The sequence below is a fragment of the Monocercomonoides exilis genome (genome assembly GCF_001643675.1).
Source record: "Monocercomonoides exilis strain PA203 chromosome Unknown scaffold15-1837935, whole genome shotgun sequence".
In the NCBI taxonomy this organism is placed as follows: domain Eukaryota; phylum Preaxostyla; order Oxymonadida; family Polymastigidae; genus Monocercomonoides; species Monocercomonoides exilis.
The window spans coordinates 1,378,681-1,401,680 of record NW_027150560.1 but is presented as its reverse complement, the minus strand read 5'-3'; the positions used below and the strand labels follow the sequence as shown (position 1 = coordinate 1,401,680).

At 33.7% G+C, this 23,000-nt stretch overlaps 6 protein-coding genes across 6 annotated transcripts; 3 read left to right on the top strand and 3 right to left on the bottom strand.

Moving 5' to 3' along the window:
- Positions 1-15: 15 nt before the first annotated feature.
- MONOS_7680 (Coatomer subunit delta (CopD)) lies at positions 16-2,779 on the top strand. The gene is made up of 6 exons (XM_067878025.1): positions 16-77; positions 148-386; positions 457-818; positions 961-1,692; positions 1,884-2,310; positions 2,485-2,779. Exons 1-6 carry the CDS (start codon positions 32-34, stop codon positions 2,686-2,688), a joined length of 2,010 nt encoding a protein of 669 aa, XP_067730089.1. The 5' UTR covers positions 16-31; the 3' UTR covers positions 2,689-2,779.
- A 1,383-nt stretch (positions 2,780-4,162) lies between these two features.
- Positions 4,163-4,683, bottom strand: MONOS_7681 (uncharacterized protein; the record flags this gene model as incomplete). Its single annotated transcript, XM_067878026.1, has 2 exons — positions 4,163-4,172; positions 4,232-4,683. 2 exons carry the CDS (start codon positions 4,681-4,683, stop codon positions 4,163-4,165), a joined length of 462 nt encoding a protein of 153 aa, XP_067730088.1.
- Positions 4,684-4,979: 296 nt separating this feature from the next.
- MONOS_8311c2 (uncharacterized protein) lies at positions 4,980-6,045 on the bottom strand (the record flags this gene model as incomplete). Its single annotated transcript, XM_067878714.1, has 4 exons — positions 4,980-5,029; positions 5,085-5,663; positions 5,730-5,907; positions 6,004-6,045. 4 exons carry the CDS (start codon positions 6,043-6,045, stop codon positions 4,980-4,982), a joined length of 849 nt encoding a protein of 282 aa, XP_067730087.1.
- A 181-nt stretch (positions 6,046-6,226) lies between these two features.
- MONOS_8311c1 (uncharacterized protein) lies at positions 6,227-7,292 on the top strand (the record flags this gene model as incomplete). Its single annotated transcript, XM_067878713.1, has 4 exons — positions 6,227-6,268; positions 6,365-6,542; positions 6,609-7,187; positions 7,243-7,292. 4 exons carry the CDS (start codon positions 6,227-6,229, stop codon positions 7,290-7,292), a joined length of 849 nt encoding a protein of 282 aa, XP_067730086.1.
- Positions 7,293-14,758: 7,466 nt separating this feature from the next.
- Positions 14,759-18,508, top strand: MONOS_8312 (uncharacterized protein; the record flags this gene model as incomplete). The annotated part of the gene is made up of 1 exon (XM_067878715.1): positions 14,759-18,508. The coding sequence occupies one exon, from the start codon at positions 14,759-14,761 to the stop codon at positions 18,506-18,508; it is 3,750 nt and encodes a 1,249-aa protein (XP_067730085.1).
- A 2,697-nt stretch (positions 18,509-21,205) lies between these two features.
- Positions 21,206-22,225, bottom strand: MONOS_8313 (uncharacterized protein; the record flags this gene model as incomplete). The annotated part of the gene is made up of 3 exons (XM_067878716.1): positions 21,206-21,391; positions 21,606-22,071; positions 22,206-22,225. The coding sequence occupies 3 exons, from the start codon at positions 22,223-22,225 to the stop codon at positions 21,206-21,208; spliced, it is 672 nt and encodes a 223-aa protein (XP_067730084.1).
- Positions 22,226-23,000: the final 775 nt, after the last annotated feature.

Here is a 23,000-nt window from a genome sequence, read left to right as displayed (position 1 = left end):
TGATTATGGTACTGATCAATATCTTTTATTTATGTCGGACCTAATTTGCGCGGGTATTCTAAGTAAAGACGGAAGAGGCATGTGAACGCTAACTATTGTTAACATGTTTTTAAAGTTAAAAATTTGAAATTTTTTTTGTAAATAAAGTTCTTCTTCGTCGAGCTTTTGCGCAAGAAGAAGCTCAAATTGAAGGACTCATATCATTTATTTCAAAGGCCTTACCAGGAGTTTCAAGCGTGGAGCATACGATGATCAATTTTGAAGGAACGAGATTTATCTATCAGCCTGTTGATAATGTGATTTTGTTTCTTGCAAGCAACAAGTCAAGTAATATTATCGAAGATCAAGATTCGCTTAATGCATTGACAAAGATTGTAACAACTTTAGTATGATGCAGATTGAGGAATCTCCTTGATGCGTATTAATTTTTCATTTCATTTTTCCTTTTTTATAAAGATTGGTGCAGGAAGCGTTGATGAGAAGAATGTCGCAGAAAAAATGTTTGACATCATCTTTGCGTGGGATGAAGCTATCACAAATGGATTGAACAATCATTTGCTCATGGAAGAAATTTCTGTTTACTGTAAGATGCATTCACAAGATGAAGAAGAGAAAAATGAAGAGAGAAAAAGAAAAGAACACGAAGCAAAAGAATTTAATGCAAGAAAATTGAGAGAATTGGAGGAAGCTCGAACAGGATACAGTCGTCCTTCAAATCCAGTTTTGGATGTTCTTTCACAGATGTTAGGAAAACTTTCAGGAGAAAGTGACATAGACACATCGGTGAAAGGTCATGTTGGAGCTATTGGATCCATCCGGTTTGAGATTTTATTAATTCAAAAGTATTTATTATTCCAATATTTCAAATAATGCTCTAAATATGCGTCATTCAACAATTTTTGAATGATTGTCTTCAACATAAATCATCCACATCTTTTAATTTTTCAAAATTAACAATAGCGGAACAACGCGTGCTTCTGACAGTTACGAAAGAGAGAGACGCCGCACAGCAGGAATGGCAGAAAGCGATCCATATTCGTCTGTTTCGTCAGGTGGATCTGATGAATATTCAGGAAGAAACAAAGAAAGGCCGAAGAAGAAAAGATATCCAGAAAGAGATGAAGAAGAGGAAAGAGACGATGAAGAAATTAGAAAGCCTAAAAGAAGCAGCGAAGCAGCATCTTCGCCCGCTTCTTCATCGTCTTCTGTTCCGTCTAGCGGCTTCAGAATGCCAAAAAAGCGGATGACGCTGAGATCAAAAGCAGCTATAAAGCCAACAGCGCTTATGGAGATGGACGAAGAGCAGGAGAACCTGCGGAGAAGCGGAAGACGCGGGCGAGACGCAGACAGCGATGAAGAAGCTGAAGGAGATGAAAGAGGAAGCGAGGAAAGAGATACAGGAAGATCAAAGAAATCATCTTCCAGGCAGTCTTCTGGTTCTTCGTCGTCTTCGTCTTCTTCTTCTTTGCCATACCCAACCATCAAGAGCGAAGAGAAGCTGATGTGCCACTTTGACAGGGAAGGCGATCTGATTGATATGGAAATCTCTGGCGAGATGTCGCTGGTGCAGAAGAAAGAAACGCCTTCTTTGTTTGAGTCGATTGAACTCGTTAGACACCCTTCTTCTGAGCACTTCTCATTCAAAAATAACCCAAAAATTAATAAAAAGGAATTGGAAAACGGAGTTATTAGGTGTGTTTTTGTTTATAAAGAAAAAAATTTTTTTTATTCAATTATGAACATTTCTTTGAATTCAACTTAACTTTATTTATTTGATTTGCTTTCAATCAATCTGTCTGTTTTCATTTCATTTCTTTTTTTTCTTTTTTTCTTTTTTTCTTTCTTTCTTTGCAAATGCATCCATTTCCGAACATCCTTAACAGACCTCTGTATGGCCGTGACAAAGAGGGACAGCTGTTCTCTTTGACCACTCTGATGCGATGGCACCACAAGTACAACGCAGCCAGCGGCGAGGCATCTCCCTTTGCGCCTCCGCTGAATGTGACAGTGTGGGCAGAGGAGTCCGGAGCGAACGAGTCGACAGTCACACTCGAGTACCACATCCCCAGCAGCAGCTCCTCATCGCCGTCGTCGCCTTCAACCGCTTACTCGCCTTCGGTTCTGCAGAATGTGGAGATTGCCTTCTCGGCCAGGGGACTTACCACTTCTCAGTTCAAAAAGGATAACACTTCGCTTTTGTCGGCGGTTGCATTCAACCCAGCAACTGAACGTGTTGTCTGGAAAGTCGGGACAATTGACAAGAAAAAGAAGATTTCTGTGGAAGGGACTGTCGAGATTACTGTTCCTACGGTTTGTTATATGCAATTCTATTTTTGCTGCAACTCTTAGTATATATTCTGTATATATATTTCATGTAATATGTATCTTTAAATGTTCATTTTATATGAACATAATTCAACATTTTCAATTTCTAATTAACTTTAAATTATGAATCATTTTTATTTATTTTTGTTTTTCTTTCAGAAATGTGCATCTGGAGTGTTTCCTGTTTCCGTGTACTTCACATCTCCTGAAACTTACTTCAGATACAAGCTTTCTTCGCTCACAAAGTACGAAGAGAGTCCTGAAGATGAAGAGGGTGAGGAGGAGAAGAACGAAGATGGATCGATTGTGTTCCAGGACGTACGGCAGATGGTCGTTGATGAGTTCCAATTAGAACGCAGCTAGAGAAAATTTTTAATTCAAAACACAGTTGTTCATTTCTTCTGTTTCCTTTTTATTTTAATAATAATAGATATTCTGATTCTTTAATGAATAATCATAGAAGTTTTGCTTTAGAACTCTTATCAATGAAAATGAAATAATGAAATAGAACAATGAAATGCAATTGTTTCATTGAAAATTCTAACCGAATTCAAGAGAAACTATTAGAAAATGTTTCGTTTTAAAATCCAACTGTTTTTAATAACTTTTTCATTTAATTATCTAAATTAAATGAAATTTTGGAAAAATGATTGGTAAAAAAGATTCATCATCTTGAGAGAAGTGTCCATCATCTGAAAGAGGATTGTCGAAGATTATTTTTGCACTTGTCAAGCATTTCTCAAAAAGTTGTAATCAACAACTTGACTATGTACAGCAAATGTTCAATCTCATCAAGAAAATTATTTACACCAGCAAGAATCAACAGAAATAAATGTTCAATTTATAAAGATTAAAATTTTTTGACTTTTGAAAATTCCTATCTGCATAAACGACCGTTTTGCGCAAAAAAATCAACGGTACAACAATCACAAGGAATTGTTCACTGCCTTTGATTGATATTCAGCCAAAATCTCCACATAACTGATTTGAAAGTGAGTAAGTGGAAGCAATGAGTGATGAAAAGCAACGCTCGTTGCAGAGCTCACTTCTAATCTTTGTTATTCTCTTCAATCGATTCCATTCGCTAACATTTCTCTTTTTCATTGGAAAGCAAAATTGTGAATAGAAAGAAACAACAACGCATCTTGAATGTTTCACATTGTCAATTGTTTCTAGCAAAAGTTGCAATTTAAAATTGCACTTTTTCGAATTCCAAAGCTCATCATGAAACGGTGTCAGAAACTCTTTGAGATCAATTCTGTATCTCCTCTTCATAAACTGGGTGACAGTCTTGCTTTGAGATTCTGTGAGAATATTCACAAGATTGTCTGAGCAATCTTCTGCATTTAAGATTCTTTGTTCAGAAACGAAAGGTTGGAATTCGTCATAATGCTTCTTTTGATTTGAAGAAATAAAAGATGGAATCACAGGAAGTGAATGATAAATCTTAGACAAGTTATTATATTGACTTTGAGCAGTCAGTGAATGTAATTCTATTCCTGATTTCTGATCAATCAGGCTTTTATGTATATTTCGAGAAGCCAACTGCGAAAAGGATTGTGATGGGAAATGACAAAGAAATGGAGTTGATGAAGTTACATAATTTTCTGGAAAACGGGTAGTAGGCAATCCTTGTCTTGTTGAAATTGGAGATGTTGAAACAACACATGTTTCATAATCGAACAAATGTTTTAGATTCTCTTGTGAACATTGGTGAAAGTCATCGCGATGCAATATTATTTCTTTTTGAAAAGAAGGAATGATTTCATTGGATCGAACAATAGAATGTTTACCACTCGCTTGTGCAGGCAAAGGACGTTCAGAAATATCAAAGTCATCAGATTGAACTGTTAAAAATTTTGATGAAACCTCAAATTCAGATTCGTGGAAATTTGGTTCATCACACATTCTTTTCTGTTTTTCACAATGCTCAACAAGAGGTTCGCGAAGCATTTGTAAATACTTTTCAGCAGAAATCTCTCTTCTCTGCCTCTTCTTCTCGCAGTTTTTCTCTTTCTTATCAATCATTGTTTGAAGGTTTTCTTTTTCTTCCTGAAAAATTCTTTTTTCATCGGCTTCTTTTAACAAATTCTTCATTTCTTCCACAGTCAACTGCTCCACTTCCCCTTTCACAATCTCCTGAAGTACTTTCTCTTCCTTTGCCTTCATCTTTGCCTCTGCTTCCTCCCACATCTCAATCTCTTCTTCATCTACCGTCCATTCTTTCCTAACCCAGTTTCCAAACATCTTCTTGTACTCCTTTGCATCTTTGATCTGCTTTGCAATATTATCTCGCTTCATTTTCTTCCATTGCTTCTCGCTTTTTTCGAGTCTGCACTTTATAACCTCTGCATCCATATCTTTCCATTTAGCCACTAAGTTCCTCTTTTGCAGTTGTGAATCGTTTGAAGCGCATTTCCCGTCTTCAAGAAAGACAGTAGAAGCACAAAAATTTCCTTTTCTTTGGCGAATTGTTGCTGAAAGCAGAGGATCTTCTGTGTCAGACGATGAATACTGAAGTAAGTTTTTAACATCGTATGCAAAAACTGGATCATGGCAACTTTCGTTGTTTGCGAATTGTTGGCATACATTGTCTTCATCCAGACGGTAATTGTCAAAGTGATTGTTTTGCGATGTGGTGTTTCTATGTGCGTTCATTTCATTTGATATGCAGTCAGATAGCTCGCTGCACGTTGCATTGTCGCTGTTGTATTCGTGTGAAGGAAAATGCGAGTGCGCCAGCGGTGGGTCAACAAAACACGTCGTCTTTGTATTTTCTGTTGCCCCCTTGTCTGCCGAGTCGCAGCATCCATCAGCCAAATTAGCAGCACTATATCCTATCCAAACTCTTCCATGCTCCACACAAGTACCAGAGTAAGGCATCGCAGCTGGAGATAACAATGACGACGAAGATGATAACGAAGAGCGTGAAGGCAGTACCGACGTTAATCGTGCTGTTGATGCTGCGGATGATGGTAGCACCAATGAAGTAGGTAATCCAAATGTATTTGTAAGAGTCTTTTCTCTTGCTTCTCCGCAACTTCTTCCTATAGCACTCGCTCTTATTCTGACTCGCGTACAACAAGTTGCTTTCGCTGCGTTGGATTCACCAATCCAACTTTGTGCAACTTGAATTTCGCTTTTTTGCTCATTTCTGTCATTGCCCACAAATTCAAAAGGAAGAGATGAATCATCATAGATGGATTCAGCCTCCGCGACACTGCTTTCATTATACACGTTATTTTCTTTTAACAGTTTTTTTGCACTTTCAGATACTTGCAATTCCTCTTGCCTAGACATTTTTCTGAAAATTGATACTTCATTTAAAGGCGCCTTTGCTTTAAAAACACAATTAAAAAAATTATACAAATGCACGCTTTGCGAATGCAAAAGTATGTGCAAACTAAATTTATCGTCTGTTGCTTTTCTTGAAAATGTTCTCGTGAATTTCCCGATATCTTTTTTCTTTGGCTCTTCTGTAATATTCATATCCCATTTGCTATCATAACCCTTTTTTGTTGAATCGCTTATATTTTCCCACATTTTCTTTGAAGCTACTGATTTTGAATAATCATCTTTAACCTTAAACATAAAAAATATATTTGTGTTTCCAAAGAAGCAATTAAAAAGACATGGGGGAAAAAAACAGCTCACAAAAAAATCATCAAATTTACGTACTGAACATTCACTAAATGTGTGAGCCAATACACCTTCGTTCATTGCATTAACAACAAATTATTATTGTCAAAACTTTTATTGTGGGCTGTTGTTAAAAATATTATTATCTTTATGAAAAATGCATATTAAAGTTAATGAATCGGTTGATAATTGAAATATAAATTAAATCATCAATTATAGCCCACAATAAAAGTTTTGACAATAATAATTTGTTGTTAATGCAATGAACGAAGGTGTATTGGCTCACACATTTAGTGAATGTTCAGTACGTAAATTTGATGATTTTTTTGTGAGCTGTTTTTTTCCCCCATGTCTTTTTAATTGCTTCTTTGGAAACACAAATATATTTTTTATGTTTAAGGTTAAAGATGATTATTCAAAATCAGTAGCTTCAAAGAAAATGTGGGAAAATATAAGCGATTCAACAAAAAAGGGTTATGATAGCAAATGGGATATGAATATTACAGAAGAGCCAAAGAAAAAAGATATCGGGAAATTCACGAGAACATTTTCAAGAAAAGCAACAGACGATAAATTTAGTTTGCACATACTTTTGCATTCGCAAAGCGTGCATTTGTATAATTTTTTTAATTGTGTTTTTAAAGCAAAGGCGCCTTTAAATGAAGTATCAATTTTCAGAAAAATGTCTAGGCAAGAGGAATTGCAAGTATCTGAAAGTGCAAAAAAACTGTTAAAAGAAAATAACGTGTATAATGAAAGCAGTGTCGCGGAGGCTGAATCCATCTATGATGATTCATCTCTTCCTTTTGAATTTGTGGGCAATGACAGAAATGAGCAAAAAAGCGAAATTCAAGTTGCACAAAGTTGGATTGGTGAATCCAACGCAGCGAAAGCAACTTGTTGTACGCGAGTCAGAATAAGAGCGAGTGCTATAGGAAGAAGTTGCGGAGAAGCAAGAGAAAAGACTCTTACAAATACATTTGGATTACCTACTTCATTGGTGCTACCATCATCCGCAGCATCAACAGCACGATTAACGTCGGTACTGCCTTCACGCTCTTCGTTATCATCTTCGTCGTCATTGTTATCTCCAGCTGCGATGCCTTACTCTGGTACTTGTGTGGAGCATGGAAGAGTTTGGATAGGATATAGTGCTGCTAATTTGGCTGATGGATGCTGCGACTCGGCAGACAAGGGGGCAACAGAAAATACAAAGACGACGTGTTTTGTTGACCCACCGCTGGCGCACTCGCATTTTCCTTCACACGAATACAACAGCGACAATGCAACGTGCAGCGAGCTATCTGACTGCATATCAAATGAAATGAACGCACATAGAAACACCACATCGCAAAACAATCACTTTGACAATTACCGTCTGGATGAAATGAAAGTGAAGCATCCGTTGACTCCATTTCATTTTATGGATATTTATAAAGATTCTCCTCGGAATTTGGAACTTGGTCCAATGAATTCAATTAAAGTAGATGATTTGAAATTATCTTCGCAGTCAATTTCGAGCTTGTCGTGGGATGTTGATTTTGTAATGAATGATTGCAAACATTCGACAGTTGTTGAATCTGAAAAGGCATTAATGCTCAAAAAGTGGGCTGAAGAAGATATGGAATATGCAAAAGATAGTGTGACCAGAAAAGGCGCTGACAATGAAGAAAGAGCGATCGATATTTCGAAAAAGAGGAGAGATTTAATAAATTTTCAAATTAAAGAAGCGAAACAGTTTCAGAAATTATTCGGGGAGTGGGTTCAAAAGACTTGGATTGTTAATGATGATGAACTGGAAATGTGGGAATATTCAAAAAAGAAAATAGAAATAAAAGAAGAAACTGAGTTTATGGACGAAAAATTTGAAGAATCTAATGATATTCGCGGAGATGAGAATACAAGTTCTGAAATGAATAATGTTGAATGTGAAATACTGAAAGATGACAGTATTTATGAAAGAATATCGAGAAAATGGATTCCATATACAGAAACTGAGCAAGCAAAGCTAAGTAATTTAAATAACAAAAGTGATTTGGAAAGGTTCAAGCAATTTCAATCTCAGCACTCAAACCGCACTAATTTTAGACTCGAGCGATATTATCTTCGTGGTCCTATGAAAAGCAAAAGCCATTGCAATAATCTTCGATCGTTTGAAGAGAAACGCTCAGCTGGATCTTCCATTTTTCAATCATCAAAAATTTTGCAGTTCACATTTAGTGATGTTCTTCCTCAATCATTTGAAGAGAAACTTTCTCTTCAATTCGATCGAAATCAATTGAATATTTCTGAATCAAAATTCAATGAAAATGGTTCACATCTTTCAATCCTGACAAAGTCATTTCCTTCGACTTTATCAAATCAATTGAACGATTTCAGACATCAGCTCATAAAGTTTTCAACTCCATCTCAACATCAATTATTGTATTTTCAGGATGGCTCCATTTTTTCTGCAAGCATTAGTGAAGAAATAGTTTCCTCTCACTCAGTAACAGGTCTTCGATCTGAAAACTTTAATGAACACTTTATGAGTGATGTTGTTATTGACAAAATCGAACTTAATAAACGATTTTATGATCCAACAATTCGTGTTCGAAAAGTTCACAGATTGAAGCGGAGAGGAGTTGATGTTGACAATATTGTAACTGAGAATTCTCTCCTTCTAAGCAGTATCAAACAAGCTTTTCCTATTTGTGTTCCATTTGCTTTGTATTGTGGAAAATTTAAATCACATTCACGGAGTTCAACTTTTGATGATTCTTCTGCATTTAATAATTGATTGAACAGGACACAAAGAAGAATTTTATTATTTTTATTGTTTTCCTTTTTTTTAAATTATGGCTGATGCCTCATCTTTTTATATATTTATTTGTTTGTTTTTATTTAGTTCAAAAAAATTTTTTTGAAAGTATTTTTTTTGAAAGTGATTCTGCAAAAAAGTCATTTTTTTCTCTTTTTGAAATTTTTAAAAAGTGAAATTGCAGTTAATGCAAGGAGAAAAAAACAAAAAAAGGAGTTTTATTAATAGAAGGTATTTGTTATCATATGATATTTGCATTTATTCGAGTTATTTTTAATTTTTGCAAAGAAAAATTCAACGAAAATTAAATTTTAATAGGTAAATGTTTTTGTTGGGATCTATTTTTTTTAGTACCAAGTTTTTGAAGTGAAATAAAAAAACAAAAATACAGACTCAATTTGCAAAAATAAACAAAACTTGGGTCAAATAGTCTTCAAAAAAGTTTTTTTCGTGTTCTTTGAGCTGTTTAATTTTCTTTTTTGATATTATCAACGTTATCATACAAAATGTTTCAATAAACACTTTTTTTCTTTGACAAAAATGGAATGATTTCTTCAATGTTTTCTGTTTGTTCTTCGGCTTCAGAACATTTCGAACTTGTTCCAGCAAAAATATCTTTTTCTCACATTTCTAAGAAAAATTCGTTTGTGAGCAGTTTTCCGTATAAATCAAAACGAAATGAATTTATTGGTAACCGAAATGGAGAGTATTTGGGTAATTTTCGAAAAATTGTTCCTAAAGATATCAATAAATTACCACTTGCATCAAAGGCATTCTTTGTAACTGATGGTGCGAATGCGAAGTGAATGGCTTGAAGAAGGATATCCCTTATAGCCTTTCTGTCGGAAGAAGCAATTGAAGATTGCAGGATTTCTATTAATGAATTTAAAACTGATTTAAAAACAACAAACACGATTTCAAAGAGTGATTGAGAAATTTCTGCAATGTATGGAACAAATGCGATGACATCCACATTCTATTCCACATATATGTTCCAAATTATTGTATTTGAACGAGAGTTGAGTGAATCGACGAATAGAAAACATCTTTCTTCCGTTGATTTCATTTTTTTCTCACTCACTAATATTTCTGGAAGCAGAACACGCAAAGGTTAATGTTAGAATAGAGAAAAGTTCATCCAACCTTTGGAATTGCTCCACACCTCAAGTGAAGGAGATAGCAAAGGAGTCAACTCTTCTGGAATATTGGAACTCGGCCAAAGAACAATCTTAGGCAAAGAAAAACCATCTGAGGCAACATCGGTTCAAGTGTTGCATTTCGCACTCTCGAAGAAGCAATTCAATAGGCCGAAGGGGATTCCGAGGATGTCGCAACAAGTTTTTGGCAATTATCTGATAATCTCAGTGATGTTTCATCCACATTAAAGATTAGCTCACTTCGGTATTTGTACTTTGAATGCAAATCATCAAGCATTTCGTACCAAGGTTTCAAAACGTCTTGACAAAATGCTGCAAGACGTTTTGAATCCAAAATTTTTGGCTTTTGCAATTTTAATTTGGGTTGATTTAGCAAGAATTATTATTCCGTTTATCAAGAGATTTCTTTTTTTTGATGAATGATTTTCATATATTTTGAATTCTTCATTTTCAGTCGCATTTTCAATCTTTTCAAATACGAATAAAATAAAAATTGAAATATTTTGTTAACCAATTTTTTTTTTTTTTTTTTTTTTTTTTTTTTTTTTTTTTTTTTTTTTTTTTTTTTTTTTTTTTTTTTTCGGAAAAGCTTGTTATATTTGATACCCACATTTAATTAAACATGTTTTTATAAATATTATTTCAAAAGATTTCAACGATGAACATTTGGGACAAAATTTTGAACAACAGTGTGTCACAAATCCGGAACATGTAATAAATACGGGACAATGCACAAATTTCAGCTTTTATTTAGCTTTTCTCCCATTCATTTGTTTCAAACTAAATAAAAGAGACATTTGAAGTTATAAGAATTGCTTTTTAAACGTTATGGTGTTCTCAAAAACACTTTTTATTCATATTTTGTGTTTGAAATAAAAAATAAAGAAAAATGGTTTTTGCATATGCTGTAAAATAAAAAAAGCAATTATCATAACTTCAAATGTCTCTTTTATTTAGTTTGAAACAAATGAATGGGAGAAAAGCTAAATAAAAGCTGAATTTTGTGCATTGTCCCGTATTTATTACATGACCCGGATTTGTGACACACTAAGAATGAATTTTGTTCCACAAAATATTTTCATTTGTTATTTTCGATATTTTTTTTATATTCTTTATTATTTTGCATTGGAATAGAAGGCTTATAATGATATGATGGCAGAAAGAGTTTGGAACAAGGCTCAGTTTTTTTCATGAAGGAATAAATAATTCCACATTTTTTATCATTTCCCATAAATTGATATCAATGAATTTATTCTGAAAGAATTGTTCCTTCATTAAAGTTATTGCCCATTGATTGTGCAACAATGTTCATTAGGTACCTGCATGCTTATGTTTTATCAAATGTATTTGCTGTTTATCACTTTATCAGTTTAAACTTTTGGAAGTGCGTTGAATTTTCATTTACATGTTCTTTTTCATTTTCTTTTCCACTTCCCTTCGCATCTCAATGCCTCTCGATCGCTTCTTCTTTCTTTTTCTCTTAGCGTGCTTCTTCCACTTTCAACGATTTTTCAAAAGCTTCCGTGATATACGAAGGATCTTCATCTCAAAGAAAGAAACATGGAAAATTGACTTTTTTTGATGTTAACAGCCATCGTTTTGAATGGTGAGAATGGAAAGATTCATCTGGTGGCTCTTCATCCGGTTGTGCACTTCATGTTGAATGCACAAATGCAGATCTCATTATCACTTTATGTTCATTTTTTCATTGTTCAAATACAAATCTTTGCAGAGCTTTATATTGTGGGCATTTGAAAAATATCAACATCACATTGTCCAATTTCACAACTGTTCTGCAACTCGCGGAGGTGCAATTTATATTGATGACCGACAATCATCTTCCAAATATTCATTTTCTGATAATAAAGTGGAAAATTGTTAATTAACGGGAATTTATGGAACTGGGCAGCGTTTTAAAATTATTGATGCTTCTTTGGATGGCCAATTCTTGCTCATCAAATTGAAATGCATTTCAAATTCATGTGATGATTCAACTGGTTCTCTGACATTTTCAGATCCTCCAGAAAATAAAACAAATCAATTTTTAGTCACTGATTGCCAATTTATTGATAATAAATTGACTGACTCTTTTACATATGGAGGTGCTACCATCAATTTTATTTCAACTTTTTCCTGTCTGAATGAAATAAAATTCATCACGTTCTGTTTCTTCGATGGAAACACCCCTTCTGATGGAAGAGGAAACGATGCATTCTTCAATGGAAGCAGCATCACACAATCTCCATTCCAGCAATGTGGCTCAACAACCCAAACAAAAAGAGTGTGGAATGCCAGAACTTCTGAAAGGAGACTGTGAGAGTTTGCTCCCTTTCATCGCTTCTACCCTTTTTCTTTCTGTGAAAATATTCGTGCAATTTTTCCTCTTCTTCTTCACCTTCTTCTTCCTCTTTTTCATCTTCCTCTTCTTTTTCTCCTTCACCTCATTCGCTCATCGCATCAATACACTCTTTCATCTCCAAGGCATCATCTCTTTCTCCTTGTTCTTAAACTTCTTCATCATCAACGTTCCCATTATCTTCTTCAGCTTCATCTTTCTCCTTTTGCTCTCCATCTGGTACCAGTACCGTTCAGCCATCGTCTCAGCTCATGTTCACTCGCTATTGCGATGTGCTTGTCGATATATTCTTGTTCTGCACTTATTCTTTCTCTCAATCGCTGTGCAGTTGCAGGTGCCAAATAATGTGAAATTTCCCAACTTTTCACTCATCCACAGAATTTGAGTGGATTTAGACATTTTTCATTGGTGCCGGAGGACAATAAGAGAGAGAGAGAAAGGAGTTAAGTGTGGAAAAGAAGAATGAAGGAGCGCTTTTATCAGAAGAAGAATGGAGCTCTTCGAGCAGATGGAGAACTTTGCTGAATGCAATGAAGAGAAGGATCACGAAAAAGATTATGTTGGGGTTTTGATTGAGCGGCTGCTGATTCGAAAGAAAAAGCAGCTGCAGAGGAGGCAAACCAAGAGGCGAAGTACAATTTCGAGCAGGGGAAGAAGTGAGAAGAAGTGAAGAGGAAGAATAAAATGATTTAGAAATGAAGGGAGAAGAGTCTGGGGAGTCTGAATCAATCAGTGACTTCTTCATCTTCCTCCACAATTGAATATATAGGGCTTTCTTCCAATAAAAATAGAAACTTGGTTAGTTCTGAGAAATCATATTCAAATACTTCCTTTGACGTATCTGAACGAATAAATATTCTCTTGAAGATTTCTTGTTCTCTTCCAATGATCCCGCTATCTGTGGTAGTTTGTTGGTTCATCTGTCCTGAGTTGATTTTGATCATGGCGCAGTTGATTGAGAGAAAAAGCAAGCAACGAAGAAGAAATGTGAATAAAGAGAAATGAACAGAAAAAAGAACCCAAATGTGGGGAATACGATGAATGCGAATGATAAAAAAAGAATGATATTTAATTAAGGTTGCATTTGGGATTCGAAGATGTTTGGATATGAAATTTGAGTTGAAAGTTGATTTGAGAAGAGAAGGAAAGAGAATTTGCACAAAAGAGATGATTTGGATGAGAAAAGAACGATATTTGAGAAAAGAGACAACGAAAAAAATGAAAAAACTCATAAGAAATCTTATGAAAACAAAAACGATAATTGAATGAATTGAATGATACGAGAAAATGCGCACACAAAAAAAAATTGAAAAGAGAAGGAAGAGCGAAACGTATATCATTGGGAAAATGAAAAGAGAACTGATGAAGATGAGCCAAGCTTTGGCAGTCAGGTTGTTAACAATTCCACAATTCCATACTCTTTTTGTTAAAGTTGTTGGTTCACTTTGAGGAATGAGGATTTGGAGAAGAAGTTTGAAACGATAAAAGAGCAAATGAATGATGTATTTTATGAACTAGAAATGCAAAAGATAGATTCAACTTGTAAGATACACACAATTGTTGAATCTTAAAAAAATAAAATGAAAAAGAAACTGGATTTTTCTTTCTTTTCTTTTCTTTTCTTTTCTTTTCTTTTCTTTTTTGCTTTTATGATTTTATTTCATTTGGCTAATCCTTTTTGAAATCATTCTTTCATTTGAGTTTTGATCGAATTTTAAATGCAAAATGAGATTTTTCCTCAAAAATTGAATTTTTGCAGCGACAATATCATTAACTGTATGTGTTTTCGGATACAGTTCATTTTCTAATAATCCCATTTTGATAACATTCATGATCAAATCACAACGAAAGTGGGGCATGATTTTTTTATTTATGAAAAAACAACATTTTATTCCTAACTATTTCTGCTATCATGTCATTAAAAGTCTTGCATTCTCATTCAAAAAGAAGAATAATTCTTTAATAGATTCTTTTTTTTTCATGTGAACTCAGTCTAACAAAAATGAAATCATCTCATTAAAATGGATCCTTCAAATACAATGTTTGTTGAATACATTTCCATTATGTGCGATAACTCACTTTATATAAAAAAACAGATAATTGCATAACTCATAAGAATCAAATTAAATCTTTGAAGGATATTTTCATTTGATAAATACATACGCAATTCAACATGTAAGTGCAGTATTTTGAATGTGCACAGATATGTTCATATAACAATCAGTGAAAAGTAAAATATTAATGATAGAGAAAAATTGAAACAGAGATTTTCATTTGTTAATAACATTGTTTCAAAGATATTTTTAATGAATACTATTGACGAATATATTCTCTCAACTCGATTATTAAAATAAAATAATGATAATTCGAAAAATACCAAAAAATACGAAGTATGTTTTGAACCATAAATTCCAATAATGATTTTACAATTTATACATTCGTAGATCTTTGATTGTATTGAGAAAAGAACATCAATTGAAAATGTTTCTGAAATTAGTATTTTTGCAAGTTGTGCTTTCCATATATGCAGATAACGAAGAAGGTGACGTTAAAGAAGTGTTTGTTCAAAGCGGGAAAAATGGAAATGGAACAGAAGATAGTCCCGCAGGAAAGATTAGTGAGGCATATAATAATCTTACAGATGAAAATGCTAAAGGATGCATCATTACAGTTATTAAGCAAGAAGAAGGAAGTGATGCATTAGTTGCAGGAATGAATGCATTTGATAAAAACGTTTCATTAATGATCAGGGGAAAACAAACTGAAAATAAGACTATTGAGTTAGTTGAAATAAACTGTACATATCTTTCTGAAGGAAATGGCGATACTGGTTCGAGCAAGGATATATTCAACTGTAAGCAAAATGTGACTTTCAAGCATCTGAAGTTTATATATCCATCATCACTTGGGAATGCATCTAATGAAGAAAGCACATGGGCAATTATTCGTTTAGTCAAAAATGAAGAGAATTCAGCTACAGAGTCAACTGATCATTCAGTTACGACAACAGAATCAACGAAGCTGTCACCGAATCTAACAATTAGTGCATGCCATTTTGTGCGTACGGAAGCAGAAACAGGTGTTGTCGGTATTCATCTGGTGAAAGTGGAAGCAGGCGAATTCAACATGGAGGCAGTATCTTGCAAGGATGAAACCAATATTGCAAAGTTTTCAACCACTCCGTTTTTAATTGAGGATGCAACAAAAGTCACATTGATTGCATCAACATTTAAGAACATAGAGTCGAGTAAAAGTGCTGTGGCGAAAATTGTGGGAAAAAGTGATGCAAAGATTGAAGTCAATGTCCATGGGTGCACATTTATCAATTGCAAATCCACAGAAGAGACGAATGCCACAAGTGGAGCATTGTATGTTGAAAGTAATCAATCAGAAAGTACGTTTAATATTTCCGAAAGCAAACGATTTTTAAATGCAGCAACAACATTCACTTCGTGTGAATGTGCCAAAGGGAAATCAGGGGGGATATATCTGAAAATGACAGCAATTTCAAGTGCAGAAAAACTGATATGGCCTGAGGAAGAAAAATTGAAGATTAGTGGGTGCAAAGCTGAATCAGAGAAACAAACGTTTTTATACTTGGAAGTTCCTGATGACAAGCTTCAGGCCATAGCTAAAGCAATGAAACAGCAATTCGCTAAAAATTATGTGGAAGGAACAAATGACTGGTTTGTTGCAGCTAAGGGAAAAAATAGTGAAGACATAGATTTCACTGCAATATATTTTGATCCACATGAGGCATATGTTCAAAGTGGAGCAAACGACGACAACAAAGCTGATGGAACAAAAGGAAAACCATTTTCAACAATAAAAAAAGCTTATGAATTATTAGAGAAATCAAAAGGGTTAGGAGAATTTTCCATCAAAATATTAAAAGAAAAAGAAAATTCCAACCAAGCAGTCCTTAAAGCAGAAGCTGTGACATTCTCAAAAGAGACAGGAATTACTATCGAAGGAGTGGTGGAAGCAGAGGAAACTGGAAACGAAGCTGACACTAAAGTTGAGATTGATTGTGGCAATGTATCTGAAAAGGATTTATTCACCTGTCAAAAGACAGTGACATTCAAGAATTTGATTTTTGACTTTCCAGCAAAACAAGAAGATGATGATGATGAAACTGATTCAAATGTTACAGGACCATTTGCATTGATATCAGCAGGAAGCGAATCAACATCACTAACAATTGAGTCCTGCGAGTTTAAGAGACCAACACAAGCCTCCCATTCAGATGGGATGCTTTCAAATACTGGTGATGGAACAGTTGAAATCCACCTTGTGAAAGTGAGTGCAGGAACACTGACAATGAATAAAGTCGAATGCACATCGGATAACGAAGTGAAATTTTCAACAACACCATTTTTAGTTGATGGAACAATAACAACTGTTTCATTGACATCATTGAATCTGAAGAAGATCACATCAAAAGATAGTGCTGTGGTGAAAATTGTTGGAAAAGAAGAAGCTGCTATTTCAGTGAAATTGGATTCATGCACATTCACAGAATGCAAATCGGAAAATGAGACAACTGCAACAACCGGAACATTATTTGTTAAGAGCGAACATGCAGAAAGCACATTCTCCATTGGAAACACTGGTAAAACAACATTTGAAAATTGCACATGTTCAAAAGGGAAATCAGGAGCAATATATCTGGAGATGAAAAACGTAACAAATGCAGATGAACTGACATGGCCAGAAACAGGAGATAATTTGGTTTTCACTAATTGCAAGGCAGGAGAGGCAGAAACAACTTCGAATGCTGAAAAGAACACAGGATTATATTTGGATGTGCCAGTCAGCCTTCACAGAGAGATTGCGGCAGCAATGAAGAAAAGCTTTGCATCTGGATACAAGAAAGGAACGAATGAAGGCTTTGTTGTTGCAAAAGGAGCAGATAATGCTAATGAAGTTGATTTCACAGAAGTGTATTTTGATCCTATTACAAATGTGTATGTAAGTGAAGGAGCAACAGATGATAGCAAAGATGGATTGAGCTATGACAACCCAAAGAAAAAACTGGATTCAGCGTACATTTTGTTAGGAGTTGGTGTTGGAGGAGAAAATTTCAAGATCAACATCATCAAAACGAATGAACCAATCAAAGCTGAAGCTGTTGAACTTGAGAAATTATCATTGATAACGATTGTTGGTGTAACCAAAACAAATGGAGAAGAATCAGAAAAAGAAATTGAGACAGAAGTTACTCTTGATTGCAGTGCTAAATCAAGTGGTCATTTGTTCACATGCAAGAGTGAAGTTGAGTTCAGAGGAATTTCCTTCAAATTCCCACTATCATTTGATGAGACAAAGGAATCAAATGCCGAGACATCCTCGTTGATTGTTGCAGACTGTGAAAATGCTAAGTTGAGTATTGTGAACTGCAAATTTGTGAGACCAAAGCCAGACGCACCCACAAATGATGAAGAAATTGCGAAAATCCATCTTGTGAAAGTGACAGAAGGAGAACTTTCTATGAAAGATATTGAATGCAAAGGTGATAATGAAGTGAAATTCGAAAATTCAATGTTTGATATTGAAAGTGCCTCTTCAGTCAAATTAGATACAGTTGAGATCAATAAAGTGAGTGTGACAGATGGAGCAGCAATAAGCATAAAAGATTCAGATAAGAAAGCATCGAGTGTCAAAATAGAAGGGTTGAGCATGAATGATGTGAAATCATCGAAGGGATTGTCTGCAGGTGTTATGATCAAGATGGTTGATAATGGTTCAAAAGTGGAAATGGGAAGAGAAAAGAAATGTTCATTCAAATCGTGTGAAGCAGCAAGTGGAAAGGCAGGAGCTATTCTCATTGAAGTGAAAGATGCAGTTGATAATTTGAAACTTCCAGGTGAAGGAAAACTTGAGTTGGACAGTAACAAAGGAGAAAATTCAGTGGCATCTTTGTGCATTATTGCGGAAGACTTTGATAAGTTCAGCAAAAAAGATGGTGCATTTGAGTTTGCGAAGAATTACAACGATGACAACAAAGGATGGATTGTGGGAGCAACAGATGAAAAGGCTGCTCCTGAAGATGTGTATGAAAAATACCTGAAGCACAAAGAACCGAAAGATGAGCCAGAACCAGAAAAGAAGAAGTCAAATGCAGGAACTGTGGTTGCTATTGTTGTTCCTATTGTGGTTGTTGTGATTGTGGTGGTTGTTGTGATTATCGTAATTGTTGTTGTCAGGAAGAGAAGGTCTCGGAACTACTGAGAAAAATGGAGGAGTGAAATCAGTGATTGTTGTTAATAAATTTTGACAAAGAAAAGTCACATGCTTATTATTTTTTCTATTTTGATTTTATTCATAAGTTAAACCAGTTTGGCTGATGTTTTATATTTTTATTGATATGCTTATTTGTTGTTAACAAATTAGCGATTTTAAGTTTTTGATATTTTTTTATCTTTTCTTTTTTTCTTTTTTTCTTTTTCTTTTTATTTTTTATTTTTTTTGTTTTTTTTTGTTTTCTAATTTCATTATGTATTATATATCTATGGCACAATGTCATGCACTATTTTCATAGTTGAGGCTGTGTTCAGTCCTTGATAAATCTATTAGCATTATTTATTTTTCAGTTTTTTTTTAAAAAAATAATATTAGCATCATCGTTCATTTGTTATTCACTTTTGCTTCTTGCTGAAAAAAATAGTCTAAATTTTGATAATCAATTTTAATGATTGTGTTTTTATTTGAAAGAAGGACCTAAATATTTATTTATTTATTTTTTCAAATGCGAAAAAAATTTGAAAACACAAATGTTGATTGAGAAAAAACATTGATTGGTATCAAATAATTCAGAAAAAAATTGTTTATGCCTGATTTTCATTAACACCAGGTTTATTGGGTGAGTATTTTTATTGAAACCACTTTTTTATTTAAACCACAAATTATTTTCAACATCTTCATATCGAAAAGGCTTGCAAATCTGTTTCATAACATAAGCAATAAACATGTTAAAATACTGTGCATCAAATTTTTTTTGATAAAAACCATATCAGAAAAATGATCTGATAATTTTGAACTTTTATATTTCAATCAATGTTTTGCTCGTATTTTCTTGACTGATTGCTGTTGCGAGTTTTTGTCACGATATTCACAAAAACAACTGTATTTTACGTATTTGTTACTTATTCGTTATATTTTGAACCATTTATTTAAGTGTATTTTAACATTTCACCATTTTTGTTTAAACATGCTGAATCTTGTGAATTTGTTTATTTCATAAAATACATGAAGTTAATTTTATTTAAAAAGTGAAATGATTAATTCTTGATAATGGATAATTTCAAATTTATCAATGCTTTGGTGAATGCATTTTAGCCCATATGACAGACTTTCATTTTTTACACAACTCGACAAGTCGACAGGCAATTCAATATTAATTTATTTTAATAATTTCGAATAGAATTTTTTTATTCAAAACACATGTAAACAACTTTTTTTTTTGATTTTTTTTGAATTGATAATTATTAATGATTTGAAATATAAATGAATTGCCATCTGCTTTCGAATAAATTTTCTTTTCTATGGGACATCGACAGATCTTTGCCGAGATCATTTGAATGAAAAAGTTCAGATTAGTTGTGGGGAGAAAAAATGACTGTTTATGTTTGATTATTTTTTGCTTTCTAATATGGAGATATGCTTAAACTTCTATATCAGATAAAAAGATTCATATCGAAATCTTTGTTGTTTTGATCTCTTGTTGAAAAGTTATATAAAGAAGTTGAGCTTCGTTTCAAATTTGCATTTTTCAAACTATTTCTTTCGTTCGTCTGTTCAAAGATGAAATTGCAAAAAATGTGTTTTTAAAACAATCCTCGTTTATTTTATTTTGTTTCAAATTCTTGTTTCAAATTTGATAACGTTGTTGCAATTAAAACATTTCATTATCGTGACAGCGACGTGAAATGCTGAAGTTTTTCTGTGAAAACTTTTTTTTTACAAATGGTAAAAAAATAATCGCAAATTCCAGGAAAAATAGTCATAAAGAATCTGGAGTATTATTTTTGAAATCATATTTTTTCTAAAAAAAAAACTCTGTTTTAAACATTCTATTGAAAAATTTCAAAAAGAACCATGAAAAGTGATAGATATATATGATGAAGCCTCTGCGATTTTTTTTCGTCAAACAATGGCTTTTAAAACGATAGATTAACATTTTATATTTGAAAGAGATTAATTTAACAAATGACAATGAATTAAGATAATTATAAACACCCATAAAAAAGTTATGATTTCTAAAATAATCACACATATGTTATGTGAATCTTTTATTAAAAACACAAAACATTACCAATTTTTGAATATAGGATTTATTACTTTTTAAAAAAAGTGAATGAAAAGAAGTGCTTTTAATTCTGAAGTATGTAGAGTGCGAAGCATCGAACAAATAGACTTTATCCATGAGCTGCAATGAACATTTTTCAACGGCAACTGTGATGAATGAGCATATATATTTGTTTGCAAAGCTGAAGAAAACAGTGGAAAAGAAGATGACGGAAGCAATAATACAGTCGATGGAGGAAAGAATATTACATTAATAGGAGATAATTTGTTTGATAAGTGAGAGTGGGTGAAGAAAGGAAGAATGAAAAGAGATTGAGAGAAGGAAAGAAACGTTCGAATTAACATGAAAATGAATATTTAGCTTCTGGCAGAGGATTTTCTGATATGAAAGCTCTCAAGGAAGAAGAAACCATGGATAAGCTTGCAGAGATTTGAGTAGTTGTTCTTTAGGAAAGTGTTCCATTGATAGCTCTGCTGAATGGAATGTGCACGACGGGACAAGCGTGCTGAGGATGGACATTAAAATTGGCTTCTCGGGTGTATTATTGCTTTTTGGGATGAAAGGAAAGTGTTAAATGAACTTTGTGGCAAACATTGTCTTCGTAAGTGGCTTTATCGTTGTTAGGATGAATGTTGAATCTTTTTTAACTTATGCATAAAAATAGTGCCTGCTAGCCACTTTCTTCCTCGACGCCTTGGCTTCATAGCTTCGCATGTGAACCTCTTCTTCTCATTCTTCACATTCGGTTTCTTTTCAGTCTTTAGCTTTTTATTGATCAGCACTCTAATCAGTCTTTCATTTCTAATCTATTGATGTTTGAGGAGTGTGTCATGCCAATCGCTATCCAAGTGAACTTCTTTTTCTTTCCAATTGCAACAAGAAGATTCATCTCTGTTCTTTCTATTATGAAAATGAAGTTTTTTGAAAAGATTTATGAATAATTTCATTAATGAAAGATAAAGAAAACAATGAAGTTGCGGAGATTGTAATTACCCTGTTAACATTTTCCATCTGCAATACCCCATTCTGGATATTGATCAGTTCAGTGGTGAATGCTGTTTCTGAAGATTGCCCACTTCCGGCAAATATGTTCATCCTGCAAACATGCATCTCTCCTGCTCCACTTATCTCAAACTGCCTTGACCCACGATTATTTTCATATTCTGAGTCATGCACAAGTGCAAGATCATTGACAGTCAATGTTCCTGTCGAGACAGAAAAAAGAGCCAACCCAGCTGCTTCCAACTCTGACTGCACAGTTGTTGTTGAATCACTTTGGTCATATATCGTGAAAGCATTTGTTCCACAGTCCACACTCTTCGTCTCTCTTATCGTCTCTGAAAATACTTCAACATTGGTGACAAAGTCTGGAATCAGTTGTGTTAAACAATGGCCGATGGTGTTGCAAGGATAGCTTTTATCCAGCCCACACACATATGTATCTTTGGCATTTGGTTGCTTTTGTACAGAGGAAACAAATCTCACTCTTACAAAATCGTTGCGAAGCCATTAACATTTATCAACAACTTTTTAATAAATTGTGCTGATTCTATTTAATATATTACTTCTGGAATAACAGGTGGAATCAATATTGTTTGCTGTTGATTTTAAAAAAAATACCTTGTCCACTTTTTACGCATATATTGTTGCGGAAAATATAGTAATAAAACAAAATTCCAAAATTATTTGAATATATATATATAAATACATTGCAAGTTCCACACGAGGAGTAGCAACGGGAAAACAGGAAATTTGAAATCACAACATCATCCGTTAAGTTTCAAAATTCGATTGCTTAATGACACGTGTCTTTTGAATTTTTTAGCAAAATGAAATATGATACATGCGTTAACAACGAATATTTTCTGATTTATTTTTCTGAAGAACGAAAGATAATTACCCCTGTATCGATGCCTGTTGAACATTAACACAACAATCACAAACCATTGTCTGCTTGTATATATTGACTTCTGTAATTCATCCGCCTCTATAGCTAAAAATAGCAAATGAAAAACATTTAGCGAATATTGAATTGAAGGCAATGCATTCTGATGTTTTCCATGTATTTATTTCATTTTTTATTGTGGAAGAAGCATTTCATAATACCAAAATGCATGTTCAACAATCAGAATGGTATTTTGCATCGTAATAAACACCTATGGCTCATTAAAAAAGCTGATGCGCAATATTTTCTATTTCAAATATAAAATAATTAACATTCTGATACACTCATTTGCTCAAGTCTTAAAGCGTTATTCTGCACCATTTATTATTCAAATTTGGTAAACTTATTATTCGAAATTGGATACTAATTATACGAAATTAATAAACTAATTATTCAAAATTGTTAAACTAATTATTCGATTTTGGTAAACTAATTATTCGAAGTTGTTAAACTTTTTATTCGAAATTGTT